The sequence below is a fragment of the Phaenicophaeus curvirostris genome, chromosome 1 (assembly GCF_032191515.1).
Source record: "Phaenicophaeus curvirostris isolate KB17595 chromosome 1, BPBGC_Pcur_1.0, whole genome shotgun sequence".
Lineage (NCBI taxonomy): Eukaryota > Metazoa > Chordata > Aves > Cuculiformes > Cuculidae > Phaenicophaeus > Phaenicophaeus curvirostris.
In genome coordinates this window covers 194301205-194322026 of record NC_091392.1, presented here as the reverse complement: position 1 = coordinate 194322026, position 20822 = coordinate 194301205, and the positions used below count along the sequence as shown (strand labels likewise).

Here is a 20822-nt window from a genome sequence, read left to right as displayed (position 1 = left end):
TTGTATTAGTTTCTCCTTGTCTCCAAGTAAGCCATGTTTGTCCACTCCACAGATAGAGCAGGACTGTCACCAGTGGAGGGTCAACCCCGGCCACCTTCTGCATGGCCATGGCAGCTGAGTACATTTTACGCTGCCTCTTTTCCCCTTTAGACTCTGGAGACCACTTACACTGCCTGAATAAAGCAAAACCAGGTCCTACTGCAGAGTTTCAGCAGCTAGAAGACACAAATACCCTGAGGAGGCAGGGTGCAGACATGTCCCCAGCTCACTGCTCCAGAGAATGGCCATTAACTTGTTGGGTGGAAGAAGCCCCTGGAGTCTCCTCCATAGACCTTTCCTAAGCATCACTGGACCTAGCCTCCCCCTAAAGCTGATCCAGGCAGGACCTGACATTCCCATCCATCCCATGGGATGCAGCATGGGGCAGATAGGGAAATGTTTTTACAGGTCTGCAGCAGTCCAGAAAAACCAAATTTGGATGGCCATCACTGAGCAGCCCAAGGGAAGCCTAGGTGGGACTGTGCAACACCTTCATCCTTGGCTTATGCTAAAACACTGCTCCATGATGCAGCACAGGCAGAGATGATGGAGGTGAAGTTACAAGTTCCTGCCATGTCCCCCAGTTTCTATCCTCCATAGCTATTTTTTAATTTCCCATAGCAGGAAGGGAAAGGATTTGCAACAGCCTCCAGCCCATGTGTATTCACAGCTCCAAGAACTAATTTCCACAGCCCCAGGAAGGAATCTCCATCATCATCAGCATCCTCACAGCCTCATGGGGGCCAGGATCAGCCTCTTTCATGCCATCCTCCATCCTGCAAGGATAGAGAGGGAAGCCTCCAGGAGCAGGTTGCTCCAAGTGGGTGTCCCAATAGCAATGTCCCCAGATGACAGCCCTGTCCCCAAGGATGCCTCAGTCCTGCCCTCACCATGCCCAAGGTAGAAGCTTTGAGTTCAGCCTTGCTGTCAGATATTGAAATCAGCACTTAACAGCTCCATGACCAGGGTGCCCTGGAGCCAAAGAGCCAAGGTTTAATTAAATATTCTCAAGGTGTCGTACACTATCGCAAGTGAGCGCATAATTTTTCATGTCTCCATTATTAATTGTCAGCTCCAATATGAGTAATCATGCACCCCTCAGTCCCAAGTTTGGGAAAATTTATAGCTTTTTATTTACTTGGTATAGGAGGGAGAGCTCAGCTGGCTGGTGATGAAAAATATCCAGGGAAAGCATATGCCGGAATCGCAGAGGGAACACACAGCAGCCTGTCAGCTCCTTGCTCTCTAATTGCATCACTCCCTTGGCTTCAACTTGACTTGGTAATTCGGGATGCTACAAGCAGATTTGCATCAGCCATCGCCTGGGTATAAATCTCAGCCCCAAGCAGCACGGAGTAGCAGGAGGGAGGCTTCCCTCACGAGCTCCGCTGCCATCCCGCTCGCCCTCTCCAGCAGACCACGTCATTAATGTGGTTTCCAACCCACTCGTTAAGCTCTGGAAATGGATTTGACAACCTGAAAAGCATGAAACAACAGTTCTCTGAAGCAATATAAAAGATAAACAGGCCCGAAGGGCTCCAGCATGGGTTCTGCAATGAGGAGAGAGACGATACAACTGAGGAAAACTTCAGAGCCCTCTGCCCAGTTCCCCATCCTGCAGCACTCAGAAAGTGTCAGGCAGGTGATTAAAAAGCATTGCAATTGTCAGCCTGCTCAGCTGTACCAGGAGAGGCGAATTCAGTGATGGATGGAGGTGGCTCTCCGCTGCAGCCCAGCAATCCTATTTTAAATTTATATTTTATATTATATTTATTTATTATTTTATATTATATTTTAAATCCTATTATTACATTTTTTAATGTAAATTAATGTTAATATTAATGTTGCCTTATTAAATATATGCACTGTATCTTATTGATACAGACTAGCCCTGGTCTTGTTGGTGGGTGGGAGAGGTCCAGTAGATAAAATGCACACGAAATTTTATGGGGACTTTTTATTCCTCCCCTTTTGGCTGCTTGTCTGTTTGTCAGGATTAAAAAAACCCTTCTCAACACAGAGGTTGGTTAAGACTAACTGGACCCTGACCACACCTCCTGCTCCCTTTTGGTTTTGCATGCAGCATCTCAGATGGGGCTTCCCCAGCCTATGTCCAGGTCCTACTACAGACCCGTCTCACAAGGACTGGATGGAGATGGGCAGCCCGATCCTACAGCCAAGGTCCTACCTTCGTGTTCCCATCCCTAGCAGGCACTGTATCCTCCCACTAGCTGAGGGGCTGCATTGCACAGAGAAATGCAAAACCTACCCTAAATATGGGGCAGCAGAAATGCCAGCAAAGCAATTTACTGCAGGACATAATTCTTGGTCCCCAAACCCTTTGGTTCCCTCTCACTCTTTTTAGCAGATGGAGAACTTCTGAGATCCTTGAGATGCATCACGTCCACATGTGCAGGTCAGCAGCTCCCAGCAGCAGCCAAATCTCAAGATCACCCCTCTGCAAGGGGGAAGAACCTGCAATCACCCCCTTCCCATGCTTCCGCGCCACCCCATGTATTACCTCCCCAGACCAGATTTGCTGCAGGGCTGCCATGGGGCCATGGGACCCACTGGACAGCCAACCTGCTCACTGCTAGAGCCACAGACAAGAGTAAAGCCAGACAGAAGAGCCCAACCAGACTATGATGCACTGGTTTGCTCGTACCCAGCCCTCAAGCCAGGCTGGCACAGCTCCAAAATCACATCCCCATGGCTCAGCATGAGGCTCCCATGAAAGCCAGGTAGATGAAGAGCTCACCTCTTTCCCCTCTCTTGAATCAGAGACACTTCTGAGCTGTTTGCGGCTGGTTGATGTTTTAATGCCCAGCTCCAATAGAGCAAAGCTGTAGGAGGAGAAGGACTCAGAGTTGGCAACCCTGTTTTCCAAGTCCCAGCCAAGGCGTCCTCACAAGGAGGATGGAAGGCCCTGGGATGAATCATTCACACATGGTAGCAAGAGAGTTTGCTTTTATTTGGGATTGTGAGGATCCTTTGGAAGTAGCATGGGACCCCCTGATGTGCAAACACAGACCAAAGGCTTCTGATCAGCCCCAGTCCATGATTATCTACAGGATACGTAACCTTGGTAGCACAGGAGTTCCTTCCATGAACAACCCCATGTCACATCCATACATGCATTTAACAATCTTTTCTCTCCACACCTCGGGTGGGTGTCTGTGCTGCCCCTTGGTACCATCTCCATTATGTCATTTGACCCCATCGCAGCAGGGACAATTACCCCCCGCATGCCAGGGATGGGGTCGCTCTGAGTTACAGAGCAGTGACTTTTGGGAACTGCGTCCAGCTGGCACAGCTCCCCACTCCGACATCTGAGGAAGATAAAACTTCCCAAATCAGGGAGCTCCCGAGATTTCCAGGGATGGGGAGTGCCAGGCAGAGGACTCTGACTCCTTGGGAGGGTCAGCCCATCCGGGCAGAGGAGCACCGCCGGCAAAGATGCTGATGCAAGCAAGTCCAGCACACCATTGTGAGGAAGACTGTGCCCTCCGGACTATTTTTGGCTGTTTTTCGTAACTATAGAGCCACTGATCTATGATCTTGTCGCTGCTGTGACTCTGCAGTTGGAATTGCATCAAGCCGGAGTCAGAGAGCGGGTTGCACAGGGGTCCCAGGAGATTGGTAATGGGAGAGAGCCCTTCACCTCCTGTTTACACTTTAATGCCCATCCAGGTTATTCATTATTTATTGCTAATGTATTTATAGAGCATTACTAGCACGCGGTGCTTTGCAGACATTTGGGGAAAAGGTCCCCTCTCCTTTGGATATCACGGTATAAATAGAGCAGTTAGACACAACACAGGCTTTGCTGACCCATTGCCTTTCTCTCTGAGCCCTGAGGAGTGAGAGGGGCTGTCTCTTCCCACCCGCGCTTCATGGTGTTTCCATGGGAGATTTTATTTCACACTGGGCTGGTGAGGGACTTGCTCTGTGCATCTGTTGGGTCCTGGATACACAGAAAAGCCAAGCCTGGCTGTGGGCACCCAAAACACCCACTCTCTGATGCCCATTAATCTGCATCTTTTTTCTCAGCACAGAAAAGTGAGTTGGCTGCAACAATCCGGCACTGCAAGGGTTTATTTTTTGAGGGTGAAAAACCAGTTGATGGCTCCAAATCCCATGCCCAGGGGGCACCAATTCACTACCTTCATTTGGCCTCTGCCTCTCCTTCCACAGCTCATCAGGAACCACCTGCTCAACCCAACTGATGCCACAGGGATCATGACCAGACCCAGTGCACCTGCCCACCCACAGCTGCATTTGCAAGTCCTTAATATTTAAATGCAAAATCTTTGATACCATCTTAAAATATGCACCAATTAGCTCAGCGGGTCCTATTCCACCCAGCTGTCTGTACGTCCATGAACTAATTAGCAGAAGCATGTCAGACTGAGAGCCTGCCGGATAGACGGTGGCTGCTACTACAAAAACAACCCTCACCATCTTCTAGGCAAGTGGCATGTGGGATCTGGGTGCTACTGGCTGGGATGTACAGACACGGGAGCTGTGGAGCAAGAAAAGGGAATCACCTGGCTGGTGGTGGGTCTCTAGCAGCAACCACCAACCCCGTGAATGAACATACAGCTGCAGCAATAACTGCACCAGCCACAGCCTGCTGGGACATGCCATCTTCACCTTGTTTTCTCTCCTTGGCCTGGCCTGCCTTTCATTTCCCAAGTCTTATCTGCTTGTGCTGAGCAAATGGGATGGGGGAAGATGGTTTCTGCCAAGTCACAGGGCAACAGCTTGGCTATCAGACCAGGGAGTCCCAGCCTGACCTCCTGCCCCAGCATCCACCATGTCTTTTCTTTGCACCATCCCTGGAACAAGACAAAATCTGGGATGTATTAGAATCATAGAATCATAGAATCACCAGGTTGGAAAGGACCCACTGGATCATCGAGTCTAACCATTCCTATCAATCACTAAACCATGTCCCTCACCACCTCATCCACCAGGTGTCTTTTAAACACCTCCAGGGAAGGTGACTCAACCACCTCCCTGGGCAGCCTGTCCCAGTGTCCATTCTCTCATTCTCCTGCATCCTGAAAAATGTCCCACACTGGGCTAAAAGTAAATTTTTACAAATTGTTTTTGTGGTCCCAAGAGAGTGAGAAATCATCTAGGACAAAGCAAAACCTGAAATGGGACCTCTCAGTTCAGTGGCAAACCTCTTGCAAACACAGGTGGAAGGATTTTTTTCTAAGTGAAAGAAGTGTTGTTTCCAAGGGCTTCATGTGGAAAATGTCAAAAGAAGGTATTTCTCCTTTTCCAGTATTTTCCAAGGATCCTCTCACAGAGAAATGAGCAATTCCAATGTCACAGGCATGAATTTTAAAGGGATGCTGTGCTTGGCTGCTGCCAGCGTTTGCTGAGCAAATGTTAATAGTTTCATTCAAACACAGCAATTTGCGGATTATGGGATTTCTTAGAAGGGAAAGGGTTGCTCTTACACTTGCTGGGGAGCATCGATCTGCCCCAAAATACATGACCAGGGCAGAAAGCTACCACTTGAAAGGGACTATCAAGAGCAGCAAAAAAATCACCCAAAAGGGAGCCAGAAGGAGAAGTGGAAATGCCCTATCCGAGAGGGCAGGAGAGGTAGAGAGCCGCTGCACGAGGCAAGCTCCAATCTGCTCCTTCCCCTCTGTCCTGACATATCTCATGATGATATCGCAACTGGCACATCAGCTTTTCCCCATCACCGATTCCCGGAGCAGCATGAGGTTGTGCAAGAGCATTCCCCTGCAAAAGCAATATCAGCTTTGAAATTGCAGACAAGACTTAAAAATGTGCCTGGCAAAAGCGTGGAGGCTAGAAAATAGATTATTTTTTTTTAATCATCCACTATATCTTCAGATCTTCCCTTCTAACCATTCCTGTGTGATGAGGAAGACAAGGAGCCATGGTTTTAGTGCTGTTGATTGCTAGTTTAAGGCTGACAAGCACCAACAGCACTGCTGTGCTATCCACGGTCTCCTGCTCCACTGCTCCCAGCGCCATCCTGGTGTGGAAATGCAGCAGGGAAACGCTGGGACAATGGGAAGCCTTCCACCCAAAGCTGTGGCTTTCACACTGCCTGCAAACAGCATGGAAAATGCAAGCAACATCACACAGATGGTTACAGAGCCTGAGACCCTCGGGTGATATGGGGAGGAGTAGAGCCTTCAGCCTCATTTTGCAAAAGAGGGAATGGCAGAATGGAGAGGGGAGGAACAATGCCCTTACCTCGAGAAGGAGCCAGCCGTAGCACTTAATGTCTTTCTTTTTCCACCCTTTGCTAAAAAGTCATCCGCAATCAGCCAACACGGGCAGCACCAGCAGCAAAGAAACTAGGATGGGATGTGGGGAGAGAGGAGCTGGGGAGCCCAAAGGCCTTCAGCTCTGAACCAGAGCTCAGCCTGCATATCCCGGGGCTGCAAAACCAAAAATAACATGGGCTGTCATTGAAGAAGGAGAAGCAATATTGCAGAGCAGGTGGCTGTACACCAGTTACTGAAGACACCATGCAAGTAATCGATTCTCTTTGGAAGCCTCCAGAAGATAATGAAGTGGTGAGCAATGGTTTGTATTGATTTGTAGGAACAAATCGCATCAGACCAACCCAACCTCACCCCCGCGATGTGGTGATGGACTCCTGGTATCAAGTCAACACTGCTTCTAATGCAGACTTATGGTCCGGGAGAATTGATGTAGGAGAACCACAAACCGATTCAAGTTCAAAGGGAGCTTGAAGGGGAGCAGGTGCTTGAGGGGCTCCAGGATCCCATGTGACCATTAACAACTGGGAATGAACAGCATCAGCTTGGCAGTTGATGCCAAGATGTCAGGACTGAGATTGAAGACTGGTAAAAGGTGGAAAACCAATCCGGGACCACCCAGCAAGGACACGAGGATTTTGCTAGAGGGGAGGTGAATATACCGAAACAATAGGATGGATAGCAAAAGGAGACCATAAATTCTTTTGGGGATGGAGGAAGACAGGGCTGTCCTTCTGCTCCTTGGGGTGCTTAGAGGCTCAGTTTGGGGCTCTGCACTTCAAGAAAGCTATAACCCAACTGGAGAGAGGCCAGGAAACAGTGGCTGCAAACTAAAACAGGGAGGAAATCACCTGCATCTGAAAGGACAGAGCTGTTTTGGGACTGGACCAGGCTGAAGAGGAGCAGGGTTGCTACAAGGTGAAAAGGAAGAGCAGAAGGACAGGCAGGTGCAGAGAAGAAGCAGTCACAGACTTCAGCACAGTGCCAGCCCCAGCTCCCTCGTGATTCACAGCTCTGCTGAGATGACAGTGGCACCCAGCTCCCACAATAGGACATCATCACAGCCCTCAGGACCCACACCAGTTGTCCCTGGGCAAACCCATGATATTTACAGCAGGAAAGGAGGGCACCATCATCCCACCAGGCAAGAGTCCCCAAGTCCCCAGAGCCACCTAGCCACAGTACAGCCTCAGAGCACACAGCCCCTCCAAACCTTGGAGCATCTCCACCCTTGAAGAATCTAAGGGTTCAGCTCCCTTTCAGCTGCAGACAGCCTTCTGCTCTCCCATAACCTCTAACGTCACTCACCAACCATGTTTTATGGATTTTGGAGATGGAGGAAAAGTACCCTGACTCAGGCTCCATTTTTACAGCAGCTGCTCCTTCTCCAAGCAGCCATAGAAAAGGACTAAAAAGTGCTGGGATTTTTGCAGCCAAGCAGGTGAAAGCTTGCCAGGACTTCCATGTGAAGTGGTGTATCTGGCCCACCAGCTGCTTTGTTTTCCACTGTGCTATGGATTTGTTAAATATAGCACTTAAACCTGATAAATGGGTCCCAAAGTGCTATTTTGGGGAAAAGGAGTCTCCATCCATGAGTGCCAAAGTGCTGGCTCAGCACTACCCGCTGTGTACATCTGGCTCTCCTCACTCCCCCTCCTTCATTGCAAGAGTGGATGCTGTCTCATGCTAACATATTTGATGATGCACATTCATTTGACATATTCCCAGGTTTATTCTCCTCCTGCCCCTCCCACAAGCTCTCTCGATTTCTCTGGCTGCTGCTAGATGCTGTCACTTTAAATAAAGGGTTTGCCTAATTTCTGGGAGCATAGGAAAGGGTGGTTAGGAGCACCTCAAACCATGCAGTTACACCAGCATCCAAACTTTCCGTCATCCCTGCAAAAGTCAGGAGAGTGTCATCACCGGGTCCCTGCAAAATTCAGGAGAGCATCAGGAAGGAGGAATCCCACGGTGGAAAAAATCCTTGGGGAAAATGGGCAGGATGAGAGATGAGGGAAGAGCGAAGGAGAAAAATCAAGATCCGAGAGAAAAAGGAGCCAGGATGCAGTTTATTTAATGTGACCCCCAGGTCAGGTTTGCAGAGATGTTTAGGCACCCAAAGAGTGCCCAGCACCTAAAGAGAGTCCAGCACCCAAATTCTCCTTTCAGCTACGCTGCTATGTCTGGATCCAAACAGAGAACACGCAGCTCCTGGCTGTGCACGACTCCAGCACCCAGACATCTCGCGCCCAGCGTAACACCATCCCCCGCAGCCAGGACCTTGTGATCCCCAGGGTCACGGCAGCCTGTGCCCCCTGGCCCTCGGCAGCCCCCCAGGGTGGCAGCAAGACCAAGGCAGGCTTTGCAGCAGGGATAGTATCTTTTATTAGCCTGGCGGATACAATCGAGAGAAAATAAATCTGAGAGCACACGATGGCCAGCACCGTGTGCCCCGTGCTGGTCAGTTTTTGTCCAAGTCTGTCTAATAAAAGCGATGACCCCTCCACCCCGCTGCACCACCTCTCCCAGGGGCATGGACCGTGCTGGTGGCTGGACCCCATGGCTCCCCACAAAGCTGGGGAGGGACGGGGATCCACGAGGGACGATGCATCTAAGTCCCAAAAAGCAAAAGCAGCGGGAAGTTGGAGGCAGCAGCGCCAACCCCGCCTGCGCCTCTCTCCAGGCAGCAACACTCGAGGATGCTGCAGCGCGTCCAGCTCACGGGGCAGGTCGGGGAATGGGGACCAGTGCTAGAAGGTGGCCAGGACAGCCCCCAAGTCCTCCCTGGGCTGGAACGGGGCGACCGGCACAACCACAAAACGCTCTCCGGTGCTGGAAAGGAACCGGGACACCCCCACACCCCGCTTCAAATCCTCTTCGGCGCTGGAGGGTGATCGTACCATCCCTCAACCTCTCCCGGGTCTGATGGGGGCCACGGCATCCTCTAACCCCTCCTCTGGCTGGAGGGGGACCAGGACAGCTCCCAGCTTCTTTCCAGGGCTGGAAAGGAGCCGCGACATCCCCTAATCCCTCTCCGGGTTGTGAGGGGACCGGGAGAGCCCCGAGATCCTTCCCAGGCTGAAAAGAGCCTGCGACAGCCCCAGCCCCTCCGCAGGCTGGAAGGGGACCGAGACACCCCGGCTGCCTGGGCAGCCTGCTCTGCGGGGACGGCCCTGCCCGCGGCACGGCGGGTGGAACTGGACGATCTTTAAGGTCCCTTCCAGCCCAAACCGTTCTACGACTCCATGAAACCCTCCGCGGGCTCCACGGGGACCGCGACGTCCCCCACCCACTGCCCGGGGCTGGAAGGGGACCGAGCCCGCCCCTCGCAGCGGGGCCGAGTCTAGATGAGCCGAGCCGCCACAACCGAGCCGCGCCTGGTCAAGCCGAGCGGAGCCGAGCGGAGCCCAGCCCAACCCAGCCCAGCCCAGCCCAGCCCAGCCCAGCCCAGCCCAGCCCAGCCCAGCCCAGCCCAGCCCAGCCCAGTTAAAACGCGCCGTGCCGAGCCGAGCGCAGCCCAGTTAAGTCGTGCCGAGCTGTGCCGAGCCGATCCCCCCGACGGCCGCCTCCCTCGGCTCCCCCCGCCCAGCCCTCGGCAGCCCCGACCCGTCCCCCTCCCTCCTCCTCCTCCACCTCCTCCTCCTCCTCCTCCTCCTCCTTCTCCCCCTCCTCCCCCCTCCTCCCCAGCGCGGTTTGGCCAGCGGCGCGGTCGGCGGCGCCCGCAGAGCCGCGGGGTTGGGTGGCGGCGCCGGAGCCCCTGGGGCTTCCGCGCCCCCCATGGCCCGCGGCGGGCGCTGGCTGCCCTGGCTGGGGCTCGCCCTGCTGCCGCTGGCCGTGCCCCCCGCCGCCGCCCCCGCCGGCTGCCCGGCCGCCTGCTACTGCGTGACGACCCCGGAGCTGGCGCAGTGTCGCTACGAGCGGCTGGAGGCGCCGCCGCGGGAGCTGCCGCCGGCCGCCCGCAACCTCAGCATCGCGGGCAGCAACCTGAGCGCCCTGCCCCGCGCCGCCTTCGCCGCCCGCCCGCTGCCCGACCTGCGCCTGCTGCGCCTGCACCGCGACAACATCCAGGTGGTGGAGGACATGGCCCTGCAGGGGCTGCCCGCCCTGCAGACCCTCGACCTGAGCCACAACCCGCTGCTGTCGGTGGCGCCGGGCGCCTTCTCCGGGGCGCCGCTGCTGCGCACGCTGCAGCTGAACCAGGCGCTGCTGGCCGCCCCGCTGGAGGAGCAGCTCGCCCTGGCGCTGCGCAACCTCAGCCTGCGGCGCCTGGAGCTGGCGGGCAACGCCCTGCGAGCGCTGCCCTTCGCCCTGCTGCCCGCCGGCCTGGAGGAGCTGGACCTGCGCAACAACTCCCTGCGGCGCCTGACGCCCGCCGAGCTGCGGGGCCTCGACGCGCCGGGGCTGCGGGGCCTGCGGCTCACGCTGGGCGCCAACCCGCTGAGCTGCGACTGCGCCCTGCGGCCCTTCCTCGCCTGGCTTCGCGCCTCGGCCGCCCGCGTGCCCGACGCCCGCGGGCTGCGCTGCGGCGGCCCCTCGGCCCTGCGCGGGACGGCGCTGCTGCGCCTGCGGCCCGACGGGCTGCCCTGCGAGGGCGGCGAGCCCGGGCGCCTGGAGACGGCCTCCTACGTCTTCTTCGGCATCGTCCTGGCCCTCATCGGCGTCGTCTTCCTCATGGTGCTCTACCTGAACCGCCGCGGCATCAAGCGTTGGCTGCACAACCTGCGCGAGGCCTGCCGCGACCAGATGGAGGGCTACCACTACCGCTACGAGCAGGACGCCGACCCGCGCCGCACCAGCGCCGTCAGCACCCCCGGCCTCTGACGGCGCCCTCGACGCCCCAGTCTTGCTCCACCGGCATCCGCCCGCCGTGCCGCTCCTCGACGCCTCGGCTCCCGGCATCCGCGTTACCCGAGCCCCGTCCCCGTCTCCCTGCTGTGGCACCGCTGAAAACCAGTTTCCGAGGACGAGGCGGCTTCGGGGATGGGTGCCCGGGCACGAAGCAGTAGGGCGCGCTCCCCTCGGAGGGCTCCGGACTGGCGCTCGCTGCCCGTGCCCTGCCGGATCCCAGAGGGGACCAGGATGGATCCGTTCCCCCCCATGGCAGCGCCCGTGGGCAGGGGCAAGCAGGTCCGAATCGATCCCACGGGATGCTCCCAGCGCTCCCGGGAGGATTATGAGCTGCTTCCCGCGCCTCCTCTCCAGCAGCGAGTTTCCTCGGCAGGCTGCGGGATGTCACGCTGCTGGCGGAGCTCGGCACTGCGCGCACCTGAGTGTTGGCTTGGCACATCCAAGGAAGCAGCTGAAAGTACCTGAAACTGTCCTGGATGTTCCTGGAACCTGGACTTGACTTTGACCATGTACAGCTCTCTTTCCTATTAGATTTCTATTTGACGGATGCAAAACTTAACTTGATTTCTTTTTTTTTTTCTTTTTCCTTTTATTTTTTCTTCAAACACAGAGGAAAACACACCGCCCAACTGCTCCCCCCAAGAAGCAATATGCTTTTCTGAGCCCGTTTTTCCATTTGATTTTGTTCAATGACATTTCTAGCTCTTTCAAGGCACAAAATGATGCAGCTGTGTAGGATGCTCGCCGGTTGCGTGCATGTTCCCCAGGGCACGCAGGGGTAGCTCTTGTCTGACTCTAAAATGTATCCTAGACTAGGCTCTCTCAGCACTTTGTAATTTAAAATGAGCAAAGCAAAAGCTCTCGATCTAGTTCAGCCGCCCGTGTTTGCTTTAGAACTGTGCCTGTTACTATATCCTAGAGCAAATATATTGAAAGCTGCATCCACTTTATCGTCTATTTTCTGTAAAGCTTCTTGCAATGATTTCCGAGTATGCCCCTGGCTAAGGTGATGTTATCGCGGTTTCTTTACTGGAGAAAGGCAGCTGTGGGCTCCTCTGTAGTTTTATGGGTGCCCAGAAACTTCTTTTCTTGGGCTGGTTTGGTGACCAGAAATGCATAAACGTTTTGTGCACAGAGCGTAGGTTCTGCCAGTCCTGATCCTTCCCTGGTAGTGGGGGGGAGGAAAACTATCCAGGTAATAGGTTTCTAAAGAAGGTTTTATCTCCTAGGTAATTTGGTACCTAATTCTTGAGACACCAGTGTGCTGAGCATCAGCACATGTGGGGAGAGACAGTGTGGGGCTGCGACTCACAGCATTACCCTGAAATGAAGCTGTGGCTTTTGCAAGGTATTCTCTTAAAATGCTGAATTTCAGTGCTGGGCTGAAAACTTAAGTAAGTGTTGCATTTTGATGCATCTGTGTCTGCCTTTCTCCATCCCGGGAGGCTGGTACAGGCGGGTGGGAAAGGGGAAGAAAGGGGGCTGCATCCTTACTGCCTACGATCATACTGGGGCCAGCACTGATGTTTGTTGGGTGCTTTGGGATCCTTGACGCAAAGAGCAGCAGGTACACAGTGTGTTTGGTTTGTAAATAAGAGTTTTGTTGGATTTGTGGTCCCCTGAGCCTCTGTATGTGTGTGCATACTCAGCTCCTATGCCAGGCAGAAATCTCTGCCAGGGGAAGGCACAGTTATTTCCATCCCAGGTGTGCCCAAAGGCTCTGGGAATGATGTGACCTGGTGCAGGGTCCTTTGCGTTTTTCCCCGGTACATTTCCTTCCCTTGCATGCCCAGGATCAAGGTGGGCAATCCGGTAGGGACAGGAACCGGGACATGTGCAAAGCCGTGCATCTGGCTGTATTCAGGTAGGGATATGGCACTGGGAGTCAGAATTAGTTTCCTGGGTGCTCTGGGCTGGTCTGGCTAAGCAAGGAACTGGTTTGCCGACAGAGCCAGGTATTGGCTCTGTCCCAGTTCTCAGGGAAGCCCCAGAGACCCCACAGTTCAAGTCATCAGAGATGAGTTGCTCTGGCAGAAACTTGTTGCAGTTTGGGGACCTTTTCCTCCCCATCCTCAGAGCTCGTGGGCTCCATCCCCACCTCACTGCCCCATGCAATGAGTTACCAGGCAGGTACCAGGCTTGCCCCTCGCCCTCATCTGCTTTTCCACCCTGTGTCGCACCTACATGCAGCCAAAACAGAGCCCCTGAGCAAGAGAAAGGGCAACAGGGTGGATTTGCACATCTGGCAGAGCACCCTGTGCCAGGAGCAAGTGCTGCTGAGCATCGCGGCTTGTCCTGGACTGCGGCTTCCCTGGAGCAGCATCAATCTGTGGGGACAATGCTGGGAAGTCCTGGCAAGATTTAGCATCTTGCAGCAAGGAGAAAAAAGTGCCTGGAGGGGTCTGCAGGCAGACGAGTGGGTTTTTTGACCGGTATCCACCCAGCAGTGGCCACCAGTGCCTGGCATTAAATAATGGGAAGGAAATCTCTGGGCAGACAGAGAAGAGGTCAAACACATTCTGCCCCAAAGCCTTTTCCCAAAGGGGTGGCTAGCATGGGCAGCTGGTTGCTCTGGCTTTCCCTGAGGCCAAAGGGAGGGATGCAGTGGCTTTTAGCCCCCAGCAATGAGGAAACTCCTCCTTTCAGCACCAAGCCTCGGGAGGTTTGGAGCACTGCACTCCCCATCCTCACCGGGTGCACCAAGACCCCGGCAGGGGGGTGTGCTGACCCTCCCCGAGGAGGCAAAGCCCCATCAGCCCCGCAAAGGTCGTATGCGAGCAGTCAGATGTGGGTGGTTGGGTGGACAACCAGCTGTAGGAGTGTAGCTCTTGTGGCTTGTGAGTGTTAGGATTATTCTGTACAGCACATACCCCATGCATGACAAGTCAGTAGTAATAAGGAACCACTGGATTAGTGAAACCAAGACTTATTACCAAGCTGATACTCAAATTGTGCTGCTCGGATTCCCAAAGACATCTCTGTGTTCAGAGAAACTCAGCTGCCGTCATGCTTCTGTGCGGTCCCTTTTTGTAAAGGGCTTGGCCAGGGGATGCGAACCTCCCAGTGCCTCAAGCCTTTGACAGCGCGCTGCTGCCTGAGTGGAAAGTTACCCCGACAGCTCCTTGAGCCAAATTAAATGCTGGATATAACAGCATCTATGATACAAATCAAGCAAAGGACACTCAGAACCCTCTGCAGAGGCTCATCACTGAAAAACAGGGGGAAAACCAAAAATGTCTATTCATATGTCCTGCGTATGAGATGCTTATAAGTCACTGGTGCTTTGCAACCCAGCATGGTCTTTCAGATCTGGTTTTCCTTCCTTGTTTTCCAAAGAGCTCAGCTGTTTCTTGGGATAATCTGGCCAAGCAGTGAGATTTAGCTGAAGAGGTAGGTGAAGGTGTAGCTGGAGCTGGGCAAGGCAACGGTGCCTGCCTTGCCTGTATCCCTCCTCCACCTGCACATGCCCTTGGGTGGTTGAAGTGCTCATGTCACTGGACCAGGGTATCGCTCGGTATTTTGAGAAGTGTTTTTGCTCAAGTGTGGTGGAAGTTTTTCCATAGCACCCAGAGCTGTAGAAGAGGTGTCTGAGCATGGTCTCGTTTAGTGCAGAAGAGACCAAAAATATTGGTATGGCGGTTGCTACATGATTCAACAAGTGGAAGTAACTGGGCTGGAGCATCGTCCTTGTCCCCACTGACCACGGGGCTGCTACGTCCCAGCACTGAGGCAGGGAAGAAAGTCAGCCACTGGCTCCCTCCTTCTTCCAAAGTTACACAGAATTAATAACAATTAATTCTCCCCAAGCAGCTTCACCTCTGAGAAGCTTCACACTAGGCTCCTTCATCCTCCATTAGCGAGGATTAACCCAAACCTACAGAGAGAAAAAAAATCCCTTTTAAAATGTATTTATCTTCTTTATTTATTCCTTTAGAAAGAGCAAGTGGGAGCTGTTACCCTTGTGCATTGGGGAAATGGAAGCACAAACAAAGCAGGGCCAAGTGCCCAATAGAAGGGAAGAGTTTGGGCAGGAAAAATGTAAATGGATTTCCCACAGAAATGGATTTTAAAGATCAGCTGGGTTTCCTTACAAGTCCGGGCTGCTTTGGGACCTCCAAGCCTAGGACAGTCCCCAGTCTGCTTGCATTTCCTCCAGCTCAGAGGTGTCCCCTGTGCCCTGCCAAAGAAATCAGGGTTAAATAGCATCCCACCTATTTATAGGTGCTTCTAATTAGCTGGGGAGATGGAGTCTCCTGGTTGCAGCTGAGCACTGACCTGCTCAGCGCAGTGATGAGCCCCCAGTAGTAAGGAGGGGGCTGGGGACCTGCCCTGGGAAAGAAGGGATGGGGGACCCAGTCACAGGGTGGGAGGTCAAAGCTGCTGGCGTGAAGAGTGGCGTGACCCCCCCTGCCCTGGGACAGAGCCCTGTTGACAGGCAGAGCACCTGAGACTGATGAGAGCTCGGCTGAGGAAGAAACTCCCCACGTTCCCCAATGGGGTCTGAACTCCAGCAGTTCCCCCCACGCCCCAGGGCACTCCCGGAGGCTGCAGCCCCACGGCCTCATGCCCTCCCAGCCAAATCATCCCCTTTGGGGGTGGTTTTTCACCCTAGCTCTGGGCAGCCCTGCAGGGAGCTGGCACAGCACCACCCGGGCAGATGGGGAAGAACGTGTTTCCACTAATCTATCCCAATCTGGATTATTTTTCAAAATAAACCAGCTTTCCCAGCTGGCTTAAGCAAGTTTTTGGCACATTGGGGACCAGTGGGATTCTGGGGATGGGAGAGAAGCTGGCAGGGTTGGAGTCAACGGAATGGATGTCTGCAGGGTATCCTCGTGCTACCAGGCCCCCGTCATTTGCTTGGAGAGCAGTGACCAGTGCAACTTTGAGGTGGTTTGAGCCCCCCGGTTCACGGGGCTGGGATCATCCCATAGTACTTACTGCAGGCAGTGGGAGGTCTTTGCTGGAGTTTTCCCCCATTAAAAGCCACTGAGAAATAACTTATATCAAAGGATCAGTGTCAGCCCTGAAGCCCATCTCTACCCACCCCATCTACCATCTGAAGCAGAGCTGGGAAGTTCTGCAGCTCCCGTCAGGACAAAACAGAACAGAAGATGCCTCTGGCCATAGACACCCAGGGTGGTCCATGTCAGCTGGTTTCTGAGGGTTTGGGGGTTTCTCAGAGGGCGAGGATGATCAGCATCAATCCAGAGCAGATTGCTTCTGATCCCTGATCAATAGCTCAGCTATTGAGATATATATATAAGAATGCATCAGCATAGATAACCCCGCAGAGCTGCTCCATCCTCCCAGCACGTTTTTCAAGCTCTCACCACCCTGACATTTACAAATACCTATTTTTAGATGATCTTCATCATTTCTAATTGTTCAGCCTCAGGACACATCCTCAGCTCAGACAGAGATAAAGTCAGCTCCCTCCCTTCAATTCCTTCCCCTCCTGTGGTTTTACACCAGTGTGACTGGCCGCAGCCCTTGGCCCAGCACTCGGTGATGCTGCCACATTACAGATGCTCACAGCTCCATTCTCTCGATGTCATGGTACAATTTGCACAACTGTCCTTCCCTTCAGGACAGCTCAAACTGGCAGCCACTCGCAGCTATCTGGCTCGGGCTTGGGAGGAGTAAGAAGCTGAGGACTGTGAGCACACCTAGAGCTCAGCTCAGTCCTACCCAGCTCTCTATTCCTTGCCGAATGAGGGGACCTCCTTGCAGCAAGGTGACATTGTGCCATTGGGGTAAGCAACCTGGCGGATGGGACCCAATTTTGAAGCAACAGTCCCAGGGGATTCACCTCCTGTCCTGACCCTCTTGGCTCAGCAGGAGTGAGAGCTGCTCAGGTTGCCCACGCCTAGCACGTTGGTGGCACTGAGGGAGGAGCATCACTGCTGTCGACCCTGTATCCCAATAATCGATCAGTAACCCGCAGTCAAGGTCCATCACCCACGGACCAGAAGTGGTGGTCAGGGAACATCGGCTGAATCTGGCCGTACTGCTGGCTTTCGGGTGGTGTTTGTCTCTTGCTCTGTGCCTCAGTTTCCCATTTGGGAACCAGCACAGTTAAGGGTCTCCCCTTGACCCCAAGGATCATGTTTTGGGTGCTGCTGGTCCCGCTCCAACCCCAAACCCCTTTGATGGGACTTCAGGTGCTCTGTTATGCTCCATATATTGCTGCAAACACACAGAAATCACTCGTTAACTTTCCCTCGCAATGCAGTGGGAGGATTCGACCCTCATCACTTCTTGCTGCCCTGACCCAGCAGCAGCCCGTGGCCCCCACCAGCATCCAGGGCACCAGCCAAGTCCCCCTGTGGTGAGGTTGGATCCAACCAGCAGGACATAACCATGAGTCACGGACACCCTAGGGACTCTCGTGAGCCCCTGGAAATGCTGAGCCCAAGGGGCAGACTTGGCACGTTGGTAATAACTTAGTTAATAAATTCACATTTTAATTGATAAGACCTGAGTGTGAAGCCAAGCACCGCTTTCTGCCAGGACTTCCCAGCCTCCAGCGACCGCGGCTGCTCCCAGCCCGATGTCCCTGGATCCCAGTGCTCAGTCAGCAGCACAGATGGACCCCGGAGCTTCCATGCAATGCTCTGGTCCCCCAGACTGCTCCCAGGTTTCCAGGAGCAGGCTGTGCTGTGCTGTTCCTGGCAGAGACATCCCTGTGAGCAGGGATAACAGCAGCAGAACCTTGCCCCGGGATCCCCTTCTCCCTGCTGAAACCCAGCCAGCTCCTCTGCACCCCATCCCCAAACCCAGGTGCCCAGGTGTCCTTTGGTTGCCCTCGTACCTTGAGAGGGATGCAGCAGGCCAGCTGCAGCACCTTCCAGGGCTCCGCACGGGCTCGTGGTGACATCCAGTGCCAGATCCTGTAACTACAGACCAGGGGATGCTGCAGAGGCTCAGCCATCACTCCCTGCCCTCCTCTGTCCGTGGGAGATGCCACTGCTCCCCTTTCCCCCAGCCCAAATCAACACCTCCATCTCCACATCCTTCTAGGGTTTTCTCATTTAACAGCCAGTTTGAACGCTGCGAGGATGCAGTCAAGTTTCTCCCTGGAAAGCACCATCTGTTGCACCATCAGCACAGCATGGGGAATAATTCAGAGTTCTAGTGAAGTGGAGGTGGAATGGGGGAGACTTTTCAGCCTTGGCAAGGAGCAAAAATAATGACTTAACATGCAGAACCCCTACAGATGAAACCTGCAGCCACCACTGAGGGGATGTGGGAATTGTCCTGGACCTGCTGTGCCCTTAGGAACTATCTTATATCAACCTTGACAACAACAACTTATAGCCATAAAATAATAAAGCCAAGCCACGGTGAAATCAACTCTTGCCTCCAAATTCAACATAAGAACTCCACAAAATCCTCAGCAGATGGTCATTTGAGGACAGTAGCATTGCAGAGCTACAGACTAGGGGAAGAGGGGCTAGAAAGCTGCCTGGAGGAGAAGGACCTGGGTGTGCTGGTTGACAGCAACTGAACATGAGCCAGCAGTGTGCCCAGGTGGCCAAGAAGGCCAATGGCATCTTGGCTTGTATCAGAAACAGCATGACCAGCAGGTCCAGGGAGGTTTTTCTCTCTCTGTACTCGGCACTGGTGAGAGTGCACCTCAAATACTGTGTTCAGTTCTGGGCCCCTTGCTACAAGAAGGATGTTGAGGCTCTGGAACGAGTCCAGAGAAGAGCAACGAAGCTGGTGAAGGGGCTAGAGAACAGGCCTTATGAGGAGAAGCTGAGAGAGCTGGGATTGTTTAGCCTGGAGAAGAGGAGGCTGAGGGGAGACCTCATTGCTCTTTACAACTACCTGAACTGCTCTTATTGCTCTTTACAACTGCCTCTTCTCCCAAGTGACAGGGGACAGGACAAGAGGGAATGGCCTCAAGCTCCGCCAGGGCAAGTTCAGGCTGGATATCAGGAAAAAAAAATTTCACGGAAAGGGTCATCGGGCAGAGGCTGCCCAGGGAGGGGGTTTAGTCACCTTCCCTGGAGGTGTTTAAGAGACAGGTAGACAAGGTGCTCAGAAAAATGGTTTAGTGGACTCGATGATCCTAGAAATCTTTTCCAACTTGGTGATTCTATGACAGCAAGAGACTGTTACTGTCCCTCACCAGCTTCCCTTGTGGGACTCTGTGGAGCTGAAACCTTCATTTTGGACAAGTGTTCCCCTTGGGTTGGACCTACTTTCTCCCCTGCAGTGCCCTGCAACAGCAGCCACTCCACTCCTCGATTCCCCTTTCTGTGCCACAGGCTCACTAACAGAACCCCTCGCTCACCTCACCTGCTCCCTTCTAGGCTGTTGCCCTTTCTGAAGGAACTTCATCCTCAAAACACCAGCCTCTCCTCATTCTGGCATGTGCCTGCCTGTCCTGTGGCCCTAAACATCCAATTTTCTTCCCACTGGTGCTGTAGCAGCATCAGTGGTGACTTAAGGTTACAACTTGCTTGTCAGTCCTTGGTGCTCTGCCCAGGGACACCTTCAGTGCTGAGATCCTTGGAAATGGCATCACACTTAGACAGGAGAGATCTCATTTAGCACCATCAGAAGGATGAGGCTCTGAACAGCTTCTGGAAATGCTGTAGTTTGTGGGGCTTTAGGTGTCTAAGCAGCACATAGTCAATATTCCTCCTACAGTAAGTCGGGAACACTGTCAGCTCTGGTTTTGGAGTTTGGAGTGTTTGGCTAAAGAAGAATAAAGAAACACAAAGGATTGCAACTACAAAGAGAATATTTTATTACTTATAACACTTCATTCAGCTAAATCCACATAGCAATACACACAGAAATACTTCAGAAAAGTGCAAATTCTCACTCTGTAGTTGTAATATGCCCTAGTTTCACAGAAGAACAGACACCAGGTAAACAAGAGTACAGATCCAGAATTCCCCAGGATTCTAGACAAGGAGAACAATGCAACTTCAGATACTTCCACCACCTTGTACAAAGCTATTCTTGAGCACGTAAAGGGTGATGGAGGATGGAAAACGTGCCGCGCACCAGGAATTTGGTATCAGGATGGACTCTGATCATCCAGGCGTCAGCGTGCAAAAAGTCCCTCTCCTTCACTTGGGGAGAGAAGAAGGCAAAAAGAGGGGAGGGAAGACAAAATGAAGTGATGGCAATAATAGTTTTAAAATTAAAGAGAACATTCAAATGTTTTCTAAAGCAGACCACCGGTCCCACCCTGCTCCAAATGACAGAAACCATCATCCCCCCTGGAGTTTTCTCCCACCGTACTCCAACAGTTTCACACAAACACACTCGTTTAAAAAAAACAGGAATTGAAATCCCTAAGACTTCGGAAGTCACAAAGTGCTACCTGAGTACCACTAAATCATCAATTCCAACATGCAAGTATCCTCTAACTAGAGATACAGCAACAGCTTGAGATCAATCAAGAACTGCCTGAGGCAGGTAAAGGAGCCCCAGGCAGCGCGTGCTGGACATTGTCACCTCAGCACCTGGAACAAACACCACCGAATTTTAATTCATAATTTAGTCTGTGGATGACACGTAAGTATTTCCTGTCCTAAGAAGAGATAGATACTTAAAATTATGGACATTAGGAGACTTAAGCAAGATCCCAGTTCTCCTGCAGTGCACGGGAAAACTGAGTCCTTTGAGCTGCGT

General features: G+C 53.2%; 1 protein-coding gene across 1 annotated transcript; it reads left to right on the top strand.

The window, feature by feature from the left end:
* Positions 1 to 10094: 10094 nt before the first annotated feature.
* TPBGL (trophoblast glycoprotein like) lies at positions 10095 to 13276 on the top strand. Its single transcript, XM_069858348.1, has one exon. The coding sequence runs from the start codon at positions 10095 to 10097 to the stop codon at positions 11136 to 11138; it is 1044 nt and encodes a 347-aa protein (XP_069714449.1). The 3' UTR covers positions 11139 to 13276.
* Positions 13277 to 20822: the final 7546 nt, after the last annotated feature.